This window comes from Phaenicophaeus curvirostris, chromosome 18, assembly GCF_032191515.1.
Source record: "Phaenicophaeus curvirostris isolate KB17595 chromosome 18, BPBGC_Pcur_1.0, whole genome shotgun sequence".
Lineage (NCBI taxonomy): Eukaryota > Metazoa > Chordata > Aves > Cuculiformes > Cuculidae > Phaenicophaeus > Phaenicophaeus curvirostris.
The window spans coordinates 14,648,592-14,661,986 of record NC_091409.1 but is presented as its reverse complement, the minus strand read 5'-3'; the positions used below and the strand labels follow the sequence as shown (position 1 = coordinate 14,661,986).

Genomic DNA, 13,395 nt, shown 5'->3' with positions numbered 1-13,395 from the left:
ACGTTCTCTCACAAGGAGTCTCATTAAAATCAATGGGGCTCTGTGCAGCTGAACTGTATTAAATATACACACAGATGTAACTGTTTTTGAGATCAAGCCTTTAAATGTGTACATACTTCACTTAAGCATCAGCTATTGCCACATAAAAGCTACATTAACACTAAGTTAGTCAAAAGCGTATTACAGAAATCATATTATTGCAAACTAAGCACACTTGTTATTACACTGCATGATCATTATTACAAACAAAGATTGTGACATTTAAATTCAAGAATAAACACAAAAGATGCTTAACCTGCCAAGGCAGAGAATGAATGGCATTCAAACAACTTCAGATCTCCTTTCAGTTGCACCGTACAGCAGCCATATCACTATAACATGCATGTATTAACCCTGGAGGCTCCAGACTGGATGAAAACCTAAGGACGCTGCTGGGGAATTTTGGAGAGTGATGGAATAGTTTAGTTTGCAGAAATGGAAACCCTGTGCTTCCCTTTACAAAACGCTGACTGTAAGCACTACCTTTCCCCCCCAGTTTAAAGCTTACTGAAGAAAATCTCAAGAGTTCTGATTTGCACCATGCTTCCCTTTTGAGCTCTGTATGCCTATAAGGGCAGTGAACAGCGAGCTCTGCTCCTCTCTGCTGCTTCACACGCTGCAAGGAAGACTACAAGCTGGCATTTGAGGTTAGTTCCAACAAGGCAAAATGAAGGTCAAAAGGAACAGAGAAATAACTTCGCATAAGCAGCAAAGTCTCTGTGCACAGATGGGATCAAAACAACCCTGTAGAGATTGAAAGGACCTTTGAGAGGTGGGGGCTTCGGGGCTTTTTTTTCACTTTTCAAGAAGAGCAGCCTTAAATTACACGCAAAATGAAGATCCGAGCAGTTTTCAGTTCCTACAGAAAGCAGAACTAGCCACTGATACAACATGGAGAGCAATGGATAAGGAAAAAAGTGCCTAAGCTATTTCATTCAGCCTCCTTCTCTGGTACTACGATCTAGCTTGTCCAGGCTCACTCATGCTGCCTTATGGCATCTGACCAGGGAAGGGGAGATTCCCCTGTTGGAATTTATCTAAGTCCATTAATGTAGCAAGAAATTCTAAGATGCCTGAATTTAATTTAATCAAAAGAAGATTAAGAGGATGATTTGTATTTAAAAACAAGCTGTAACGTAGTAAAGCTTTGGAATTCCCAGTAACTAGGAAAAAAAGCCACGCTGATGGCATGACCAAAGTTACACCAGAACTCTAAAGCCACATGCAAAATAAAATATCAGAGAGAAACCTGTTGAAATCCTAACTCAAGGGGGTTGATTCCCTTGTTTGTCACCAGCAAGAACATCCTAGCAGGAACATCTCCCTTGGTTATGTGGCTGACAACCAAGACCTGACAATACGTCATTATTGCTATACGAAAACCATCACTTACTCTAAGTCTAACATATTTTAATCACAGACAAACCTCTGTTTAATCACTGAACAATTCTCTCCCTTTTCCACAGCACAGGAGATCTTTCCCAGCCCTATTCTCCCATGAGAAGTGCTCTGAACACAGGCACCCTCAACTGTATCGGGTCCCCTATCACTACTCTGATACTGTGGTTATGGAAATGATCTCCTCCTTCTGCGCTGCCTTCTCTGAAGGCTTTTACCAACACAGGGCTGGTGAAACCCATTTACAGACTTCAAGGACAGAAATGACCATTAAAACTACCACAACCTTCCTCAGAACAGGCCAAAAAGAGCCAACCTTGTTCTTCCTTCAAACTCACAAATGGAATATCTTTGCAGCCACTCTCTCCTTATAATGTTTCTTTCATGATAAAGACTCAAGAGTTGAAGATTCAAAAGTGAAATCATACAATCACTAGGTTGGAAAAAACCCATCAGACAATTGAGTCCAACCATTCCTATCAATCACTAAACCATGTCCCTCAGCACCTCATCCACCCGTCCCTTAAACCCCTCCAGGGAAGGTGACTCAACCCCCTCCCTGGGCAGCCTCTGCCAGGGACCAATGACCCTTTCCATGAAATTTTTTTTCCTAACGTTCAGCCTGAACCTCCCCTGGCAGAGCTTGAGGCCATTCCCTCTCTTCCTGTCCCCTGTCACTTGGGAGAAGAGCCCAGCACCCTACTCTCCACAACCTCCTTTCAGGTAGTTGTAGAGAGCAATGAGGTCTCCCCTCAGCCTTCTCTTCTCCAGGCTAAACAATCCCAGCTCTTTCAGCCGTTCCTCATAAGGCCTGTTCTCCAGCCCCTTCACCAGCTTAATAGTCATGTACAGGAACTTAAGATACAAACCTTGTGCCTGAACCTTCCTTTTACTCACCATCCTAGATGCAGAAAAAAATCAAAGCTCTGCTGGAGTGACTTAAGTTGTGGTTATACATTTGGCACCACTGATTTTCTCTGTACCTCACTGCTTATTCATGTCCACCTTGCCCACGCTGTTACAGCAGCATCCGTTTCTGCAATCCCAAGGCAAACCATGTGGCAAATTAATGACTTTAAGACAAACCAAGATCTTCAACCAGGCCGTGGTGCAGTTTCAGAAACAAGGTCAGTGGCTCAATAAAAGAAGCTGTACAGATGCAGAGATGAAAGGTCAGAAGCATGGGCTACATAGAAGGCCCAGCATAAAAAACCTGAGATCAATTCTACAGCTTGGGAACCAAGAATGGGAGGGAAAAGAGAGAGTGACGTGTGTCACCTATCACAGGGAGAAAAGGCTCAGCTCGACTGCTTCACTCGGTATGAGTGGAAGACAGACGTTTTCTTACCCTAAGCTGGAAAATGTCGGTGTGCAAGAGACAACAGTGAGTTCACATCGAGTTTCTTGTGAAACTGAAGAAATCCACAATGGTAACTTTTCAATTATTGACTGAGGCTTATGGTGAAAAGATCCCAAAGATCCAGTCAGTGCTCAAAGGAACTCACTTTTGGTTTTGGTAGAAGATCATAGAATGGTTTGGACTGGAAGGGACCATGAAGCCCATCCAGGCCAACCCACCCGCAGCAAGCAGGGACATCTTAAACTAAATGAGGTTGCTTAGAGCCCCATCCAACCTGACCTTGAATGTTCCCAGGGAAGGGGCATCTACCACCTCTCTGGGCAACCTGTGCCAGTGTTTCACAATCCTCAGTGAAAAAAATTTCTTCCTAAGATCTAATCTAAACTTCTCTTTTAGTCTAAAACCATTCCTCCTTGTCCTACCCTCAACTGCCTTTCAGAAAATGATCTGTGGAATTGCTTTGAGCATTGGTAGCACTGTGTGCAGCCATGTGTCAGCTCAGAGGGAACTATTGTGAAGGCGCGCGCAGTTGATTTTCTTAATTTGTTAAATAAAGAGAGTTACTGGCACAGTCTTGGGGTTTTTTTTTCTGCCAGACTGTGTATACCAGCTCAAGCTAACAAAGAAGTAAACAAGCAGCTACAAGGTTGATTCCTAGGCATTCTTCTAAGATACACAAAATTACAAAAGCATTGAAAGACGCAAATCCCATGATTCTCAACACCAGACATCACTTACCCCCATGACCTTACCACGCTGTTCAACGTCCTCCCACATGCAGTGAACTATATAGCGACACATGTATTTTCCGGTGCGACCCTCCTGCTTCATTCGTACCAGGCACATCCTGCAGGAACATAAACACCAAATTCATAGCTTCCAGTTTTACTTCCAATGTGAAGAGTAAATTTAATATATTTCAAGTCATTAAAGATTCTCCTTATAGTATGTGTTTAGTTTGTTTTTAGATAAACTATCACAAACTTTTCTATTCTGTGCTCCAGAACTGGATCTGCTGGATCTTGACCAATGCAGCTGCGGAACAGTGACAGTGGACTTTATTCTGGCTGACAGCACTATGATCTAGTTAAATAGTACTGCAACCTGAATTCCTCGGCCTTACGAACGTATCACCTTCAGAGCAGGAACAAATGCTTTTTTCCAGCCCCAGGCTCCATGCCAGCTGTAATTCAGCCTGGGGAACTAAAGTGCTGCGAGAGTCTGAATCAGCCAAGCTGTGGAAGCTTAAGCAAGTTACAGACTTCACCCAAATTCACATTAGCAATGCCCTAAATTATTTCAGCTACAGGGGTCTTGGGACACATGTCCAACCACTTGGCAAAATCCCTGACCCGCAGTACATGCTAGAACCCACAAGTTTGTAAGTGCATTGTGGGACCTTAATGAGAATACCGGCTTGAGTAGTTTTACATATTTTTTTAAGCATTAAAACCACCTGAACTTCATTGCTGCTGTTCTGCCTAAAAATAGATCACAGAATGGTTTGGGTTGGAAGGGACCATAAAGATCATTCAGTTGCAACCCCCCTGCCCTGGGCAGGGAACAAAATTTCATCAGAACAAAAACTTTATTTTGCCTCTTTCACACCATCCGTAACCAACACGAACTGAAATCCAGGTTAATCCCTCCCGAAGCTACGAGACCGGGCCCATCACCAGTCCCACCTCCCACCTCTCTCTCATCAGCTCTGCTCTGGTGTTCTGAGTCAGGAGTGCTTGTCCAGGACCGATTGAGCTACTGTAGAGGAGGTGATTCTCAAACACCAGCGCTGGCAGGCAGCACCGCTGTGCACAGAGACATTCAGAAACTGCTCAAGAGACGTTCTTCTCACAGCTTGAGTAAAGCAACAGAGCAAGAGCTACTGGAGGCCACACTGACGCAGTTTCATACTACCAGCAATGAATGCACCACAAGAGTTAAGAGGTAAAAATAATGACTTTACTTGTTCATTTCTTCAGTGGACATAAGACCTGTACCTCCCTACAGGCATTAAATGTATTTGATGATCTACGAATGCCAGCTCAGCAGAGGGAAGCACAATCACTTGAAGCTTGTCTGCTGAGCTGGCCTCTTAAAAGAACAGATGCTGATCTCAACAATGGATTCTGTCTTGTCTACTGATTAGTAAAGATATTTCTTAACCTGCAATGGAAGCAAAACTTATTGCCAGCAATGAGTCACAGAGACAAAACAAACTGAAGGTAGCAAAAACGGCATCAGACCTCCATTCATTTTTTCCGATACAGAACATTTAAGTCTCACAGAAAAGCCACTCAACTCCGACACCAAAATGGAAAGAAAAGCCTGCAGAGCAGAATCTGATTTCTTCATGCAGTTTCTGAAAAGGACACTGGCCATACAAGAGACAGCCTGGGCTCCAGCACAAGTGAGGTGGAACAGGGACAAAAGACTGGAGAGAGGGACTGGGGCACGATGGTCTTAGAGGTCTTTTCCAACCTCAATGACTCTATGACAAGTAGACCAATGGTCACCAGGTGGAGAGACTGAGAGTATAGGTTGGGTGGAGAAGAGGAAGGGCAGCAGTCAATGAAGGGAACGCTGGGAAGCCTGTGCCTATTTCTGTCTCAGGAAATGGCTGTGTATGGATTCCCAAGGGATACACTGCAGCAGTGACAACCTGGTATCCGTCCAATAGCACCAGTGCCAGCAAACAAATGCAATTAAGATGGTATAAAGAAATGAATCCTCATCTTGCTTACAGAAAGATGACAAACCCTTCTAAAACAATGGTCTATAACTCAGAGAACAGCTGTCCAGCTACCAGTCCTTCCACAAAACAAACCTACAAAGAGTTTAAAACTTCTGTCTTACCTCAACCTGTTTCAAAGCCTTTGTTCCTCTTGTACGTTTATATAATTGAGCTACATGAAAAAGTTAATCAGTAAGCCTTACTGCACTCAAAGTTTTTACACACTCTTAACAAGTCAAAGAGAAAAAGACTCAGTTTAAAAGACTAATTTAGGGCTAAAAAAAGCATTTTTATATGTCTTTTGCTGAATACGCAAGCTTGGGGCGGGGAGTAACAGTGGCTTGGCAAGAAAACCTCCTCCTGAGCATAAATACTGGTTCCTATCCAGCTTGCCTTCAGTGGTGGGGAAGCAGGAGGAGAGCACAGTGCACAGACCAACACCAACAATCAGTCACTGATGAGCAGGGTTGAAGTGGTGTTCCGAGTAAAACTTGCTACCCATGAAGCCTCAAAGGCGGCTCTGTGTTTGAACGCACAGTGCTGTCACAGAGCTGTTCTGCAGCGCCACAAGTGAGATCATGGAATTCTGCAGTTTATTTGAAAATTTGGCAGTTTGTTACTACACCTGCCATCTGGGGTTTAGAAGACACAGCCTCTTTAAAGGCTATAAACCCTCTAACTAGATCAACACAGCGTGAAACATTTTATCGCTCCACTACAGAATCTGCTCTGTAGTTTAGTCAAACATTGACTCATCTTCGTCGAACCATGAAAGCAAAATTATTCCAAACTCTCTTTAAAAAGCTGCCTACCTGACATCGGTTGGGTGGGGTGACCTATGCTGTATTTAAGTTATGTGAAAAGCTTATGTGAGAAGAAAATTACATGAAAGGATGCCTGAGCCTTTTCAGGCAGGAAAGCACCTGTAAGTCTTTTTCAGAGAGGAGCACCTATCGTTCAACTCACCTTAGATGAGGTGTGGCCATTTCCCACAACAGCCTCAGCTTTGGCTGCTGCTGTCAGCATTCCCACAGAGCCAAAAGACTGGCTGAAACACCAGGAGCAGCAGCTGACACGGCCCTGTCCAACGGGTGTGTGGTGGCTCAGTGCCACACAATCTGGGTGTGAGGATGCCCTTAGGACAGAGCCCACTCAGAGCTCTCAGGTCACTCATTCCTGCTTCCCAAGTTGCTCCAGAGCAACTATTTCTGGGGTGATGTTGTACTTGTTTGGAGAAATCACTCTGGCTTAATGAGACAAGTACCTACAGCGATTTCCCTCCCTGGAGGTGTTCCAGGCCAGGTTGGATGGGGCTTGGAGCAACCGGATCCAGTGGGAGGTGTCCCTGCCCATGGCAGGGGGTTGGACTGGATGAGCTTTGAGGTCCCTTCAAATCCAAACCATTCTAGGATTCTATGATTCTATGAAACTGATGCTGAGCGTCACAGGTTACACTTTCCTGTCAATGCAAAATCAGGATGTTGTGAAAAAAAGTGCGTTCTTCACAGACTCATGTTACTTACCCCTCTTTGTTTCCCCCCGAGACTTACAGTTTGGTTTTGAATATTTAATGCACTAGTTTTCCAAATATCAACATGAATGATCAGCTTATCCATTAAAAAAGCCTTTTTTTCCACAGAGAACAGTCAGACATAAATAAACTGCAAAACTCAGGGTCTTGATTCCACTGATTCCATTAACTGATTATAATTTCAATTGTATTGATAATTTATTCATTCTTTGGTGAAACAAGCTGCCCCATCTTTCAATACGCTGAGGGGGCAGGAAGAGAAGGGGAAAAAAAGAAGGCAAAGCAATAAGGAACCTATGCCTACGTGCAGCTATTTCAGTACAAACTTCCTTTCAGCCTTTGGATCGTGGAGTGTAAGCCCATGGACTTCGGTTTCCTGAAAGATCTGGCACTTCACAAAAATTACTGTAGTCCCTTGTGCATCCCCTGACCTTTATAGGTATGTAACATTAGCTGAAAACTTGATTTTTTTGGCTACTATTTTCCCAAATGAAAAAAGGAAAAAATTCACCATTTAAGGTGTTTAAGTAGTTTTCCACGCAGCCAAGCTGGCATTCACCAACCTGCCCGTACGTTTCAGAGGTGCAAGAATAAATGCCAACCCTATGATTTGTTAAATGCTTCTGACGAGCAGCAACTTCAATCACCACAAATTCTCCCAATTTAAACCACTTATACATAAATTCAAACTGTTCCTAAAACACCCAGGTAAGATTTTTTCCACGTAGGCTGAGCAAGGCTTTTAGAAAACCCATGGCACAGATCATTCCACAGCTGAAGATTTAGAGATGTAAAAGATGTTGCATTCTCTATGGGGTTTTTTTTGCACCTTAGTAGAAAACTGCTAAAATTCAGTAATTAGTAAACTGAATATAACCACTATAGATGGGATGCTGGAGCATGTCCAGAGAAGGACAACAAAACTGGTGAAGAGTTTAGAGCACAAGCCTTCATAGGAGCAGCTGAGGGCCCTGGGGCTGTTTGGTCTGGAGAAAAGGAGTCTGAGGGGAGACCTCATCACTCTCTGAAACTCCTGGAAAGGAGGTTGTGGTGAAGTGGGGGTTGGTCTCTTCTCCCTGGAAGCCAGCGACAGGGCAAGGGGAAGTGGCCTCAAGATGTGCAAGTGGAAATTTAGGTTGGATATTAGGATGAACTTCTTTACAGAGATTGTTGTCAAGCACTGGCAGAGGCTTTTAAACCCCTAGAGGGGTTTAAAAGATGGGTAGATGTCGTACTTGGGGACATGGTCTGGTGGCAGACTTAGCAGGGTTGGATCGATGGTTTGACTTGATGTTCTTAAAGGTCTTTTCCAACTGAAACCTACTTTTTCTCACATTACGGCACAGATCACACTGTTTCCTGAAAACAGTTTTATTACTATTTTACTTTTCACTTACCAGACATGCAGCTGGGCTACTAGAAACCAGGAATTCAAAGTATCAGGCATTTGGCACCCTTGACGAGAGGGGGAAAAACACAAAACCAAAACAAAACATTAATATGAATTTCATCACATTTTGCATCTAACAGATATTCACAACACCAAAATCTAAATAGATGTCAGTGATTTAATTTCTGGCCTGAACAGTACACACATATCAGAAGCAAACATAATTTACTGCCAACCTTGTGCTTAAACCCGAGAACGTGCATCCACAGGGCACTGCAGATTCCAGAAGTTATCATGTGTGAACTCACTTAGATAACATTTGAGGGGGGAAATTCCCACATGTACAATTAGACAAGCATGTAGCTTCTAGCTTAGGAAGTCCCAAAGCAGTAGAGAACAACAGGGAAGTATCAATGGATGCTTTGCTCTGTTCTTGTGCTCTTCTTTCAACATGTGCTGCAGCCTCTTGCCAGGGACAGGACACTGTGAATGGGGTCTTTGCTCCGATGCCGCTGTTCTGATTTACGACGTGGCTGTACAACCCACAGCACTCTCAACGCACCTTGCCTCTCCTTGTTCTATATCAAGATTAAAGCCACCAACAAACCACAGACACAATTTCTGTTTCCAGACTGAGCTCCACTCCACTGTCCAGAGATAGTTTGCCCACATGGACACTCACAGTATGGATCCACATATGCCATTAGGACATGAGGCTGGAGATTTAGGCTATGTGGCACAGAAACCATATTCTTCTACCTTGTGCTTGGAAAGTGTGGACCTGTGGGTTATGTGCACATCCTTCAGTTCTTGGCAATCCTAAAAACTCCTCTAAGGAAGCCACCTCTTCATGTTTCCCAGGGGAGTTTTTAAGAAGAACACCCAGTAAGAGGGGTCTGACACAGCCACCTTGGCCTACCGAGCACTTGGTCCCGTCTTCTGGACTGTTCACATCCAGCCACAAGACAGCCAGAGATTATTCAAAAATGGACTCTGCAGGCAGATGTGCCTCAAGGAAACAAACTGTTGAAACTTCGTGTTGAAAGAAACGGAATCCTTCCCAACTCCTGTACTTCTTGGCTCTCAAGAATTACCAAGGAGGTTCACATGGTCATGAAGCAATACTTTTCTCAGCCTCTTTCTTTTCATATGCCAACTATGGGCAGGCAACCACCAGAAGAACCAAGCAAATCCTCACTATTTCTTCCTCCTCAGAGAGAAGACTCCACCAGTATGAGGAGTCACCAAGCTCCAGCATCACTGCCCATACATCACCACTGCCACCTCTAATGCAGTAATAAAGACACTAACAGTCTATGTTTGCAGACTAAACACAGGTTTCCCGCACCCTTCTCCCTTTTGGGCTCTCTCATTCCTAATACATTAGTTCATGTGCCTAGAAATGACTACTTTGACCTAAAGACATGCCAAAGCACCTCTAACCAGGGCACGAGTACTCAATGCTTGCATTAATCAAACTATTTCAGTAAGCGAAGGTTCCCCAGATCAGATTCCGAGCAGAGCATTTAGTTCAACAGACAGAGGTTTCTGAAGTAGATGTTCCCATGCATCAGTCTCCCACCACAGAAATCACTCTTCAGCAGAAAGCAAAGCTCACACCTTTACTACTGGAAACACGGAAAGTTTTTAAAGACCTATTCAGAACCCAGGAGGGAAGAATTTTTTTTCTACAACTTTCCAAGTGTTGCACTTCTATTTTTATAATTCCTTTTTTAGCTTCTATATTAAGACTGTCTACATCATAAATTTAAAGGAGGGATGGCTCCTTTAAAGCAACAAGCTTGCCCTAAGATGTCAGCTTTATAAAAAGAATGTAACTCTAAAATCTGGGCTTTTGGAACATCTTATTCTGGGAAAATAACTGGGGAGAAGGATCCATCCCAGAATTACACAGATTACTCGTTCAGAATGGAGCCTGATACAGAAAACATCTCTGATGGTAAAGCTACCTATGAAATTAGAGTATCTGCTTTCAGTAAGGGATGGAATGCTCAGGATCATGAGAACATACTTCTTCCCCCAGTCATATTCTGCGTTTAAAATTCATCATGTAAGGGCTGCAGAACTTTAGTGCAGGATTTCTTTCAAGACAGATCACCTTAGCCACTACCATCATTTTGGGAAGGACACAGTGGGATAATATCCCCACATCCTGGAAAAAAACACGTGCACCAAGTCAACATTCCTCTGAGTGCAAAAGAGAGTGGCACATGCCTACACGGTGCTTGACGGGCTAAGAGAAATGGAAGAATCCAGAGTCCTGTAGGCAAGCTCCATCCCTTTTGAGCTTCCTGGCTGCCCCTCTAGGAGCCACCCGAGAGGCTGTTTTGATAGGGCCAGCTCTTTTACTGCTGCAGCTGCCTGACAGCAGAGCAATTAACAGTATGGAATCCTGGAATCCCAGAACAATTTCTGTTGGAAGGGACCTCAAAGCCCACTCAGTTCCAACCCCATGGGCAGGGACACCCTCCAATGCATGAGGTTGCTCAAAGCCTCATCAACTTGGCCTTGTATTAAGAGTTCAAGATGAACACAAGGTAACCCTACACTCTATGTTCATCAAACTTCAGCTGAGCTCTCAGTATCACCTTAAAGCTCTTTTGACTGTTCACGAACAAGGTTAGGCAGGAGATGCTCTCCTGACAGGCAGCTACCTCTTTTGTTTTGTTAGAACTATCGGAGCTGCACAAGCTTTGTCCACAGAAACACTGGCCCCAGCAATCTCTCCATTCCCTCTACTACCTCCCTGTTCTCCTTTGAACAAGAAATAGTCCTAAACCAGCTCCATTTTCTGCAAAAGCAGCACAGTCCAGACATTTGGGACGTAAGCTCTAAATAAGAGTTCCCCAAGTTTTGTCCAGGGATGATCCCAAAACAAAGAGACAACAGGATGGCAGATATAATAACATTAACCGCAGTATAATACTGGAGAGCCTCAATTAAAACACCTCCTTTATATCCTACAGTGGCCTCATGACTTGCATATCCACAGCACATATTTTGGAAACTGCTGCTCTAAGGTATCAAACAGAGAAATGAGGTTCAGAGGGCTCACACCACATAACAGTCTCAGCAATGCCTGTAGGTATCAGCAGAAGTGCACTGGTATAGCAAGGTAGCCTATACAACACGAAACGCGATCACCGTCCTCAACACCGTCCTCTCCAGCCTTTACAGTCCATGTCACCTGTCAGAGAACAACCTGACAAAATCCACACACCAATCCAAGTTCCGTAAGGTCGCACTGCAGTTGCTATCCCTGTCGCATCGCAAAAGCACATCCAGAAACACCAAAGAAGAGAAGGCTCTATGAAGAACTGTTTCTGATCACACAGGGTTAGGAGTCCAAAAATGGTTTTATATGTGCACGGATGTGCACTACCCACGGCCAGAAAAAGCTAACAAGCTCTCCAGACCAGAGGCCAGAGCTGACTCTAGGCAGGTCACCTGGACATCTCAACTCGGGATCATTTAGCTTAGAGAAGAGGGGGCTGAGGTGTGATCTCATTGCTCTCTGCAGCTCCCAGAAAGGAGGTTGTGGTGAGGTGGGTAATGGGCTCCACTCCCAAGTAACAGGAGACAGAAAGAGAGGAAATGACCTCAAGTTGTGCCAGGGGAGATTTAGATTGGATATTACAAAAAATGCCTTTGCAGACAGAGTGGTGAAGCACTGACAGAGGCTGCCCAGGGCAATGTCGGAGTCTTCATCCCTGGAGGGGTTCAAAAGCCATGTGGCTGTGGCACTTCAGGACATGGTTTGGCAGGCATGGTGGGGTTGGTTTGACAGCTAGACTGGATGAGCTTAGAGGTATGTCCAGACTTAATTATGCTACGATTCAACACCATGCAACCAGAGCAGAACTGCTCAGGACAGCAAAGCACACAGTCCTGGCTTAAGCCATGCCCGTCTGTATTTGAAAAAGGAGGAATTGGAACAGAAACAACAGCTTCTGACTGACCTCAGTTGATGAGGACATGATGAATTGAACTGGAAGTTGGATGTCTTGCTTTGTGCCATGTTCCCCTCCTCAACATCCACTTACGCCATGGTTGCTGTTCATCAGACCCTTCCACATGCCACTTGGATTCACGAATACAGTAAAACAATCAGGCAGTGAAAAAAAGGGCTGTTTTCGTGCAGTGACCTGAACAGTTCACCAGAAGAGGACACAATAATTGTCGAGTCCAGCACACATGCAGAGGAGCTGGAGAGGGGAGCCTTTCCCCTTTGGCCATTACTTCAACTCAGCTGCCCATGGAACCGCAGCCTAAAGCTTCTTCTTTGGCAAAATCAATCTGAAAGGTTCCTGCCCATCCCACACAGTCTGTGTTTTAGGGGAACTACTTTGTAAACACAGATCACACATCTGTTAAATTTTAGAGCTAATCCCCCAAACAACTGCAGCTGTAATTATATAGAAGTAACAGAAACTTCTTAAATGTGCTTTCATATGAATGAAATAATTTTTTTGGAACCAGAAGCACAGACCCAAACACTGCTAGGTTCTTCAATAACACCAAGGGGTGCATCGCCATCAATCTCAGCAGAACAAACTAGCTTGTTCCTTACTTAACAAGCGTATCGAGGCAATGCAAATACAGGTTTCTCTGGGTGTAAATTCAGAGATGGACAGGCTACAACTTGTCCCACACAGCAGAAAGACAAAAGGAGCAACAAGGACGTTCTGGAGAAAAAGAGCAAACTTGAAGGAAAGGCTGCCTGCTGTTCATGAGATGTTCAAAGTAAGTGGGAGTGCTGGAATTGCCTCTTTAAAACAGTAAGACAATATCAAGAATACAACTGAAGTCATTTTACTAAGTGTTCAGCCTGAAATCTGAGCTAGTATCTTTTTCACAGATGTGTTCTGAAATCCCTTTAAATTTCAACCTAGGGGAATATTTATAAATCTTTGTACAATTAACCT

At 44.1% G+C, this 13,395-nt stretch overlaps 1 protein-coding gene across 1 annotated transcript in view; it reads right to left on the bottom strand.

Moving 5' to 3' along the window:
• The window catches only part of UQCC1 (ubiquinol-cytochrome c reductase complex assembly factor 1), a 45,121-nt gene that overhangs the window by 19,594 nt on the left and 12,132 nt on the right, over positions 1 to 13,395 (bottom strand). Inside the window, exons 6-7 of the mRNA XM_069871778.1 lie at positions 8,457 to 8,514; positions 3,536 to 3,644 (exon numbers count right to left, since the gene is read on the bottom strand). Of these exons, the coding sequence (XP_069727879.1) occupies positions 3,536 to 3,644; positions 8,457 to 8,514 (167 nt within the window). The remainder of the gene's footprint in view (positions 1 to 3,535; positions 3,645 to 8,456; positions 8,515 to 13,395) is intronic.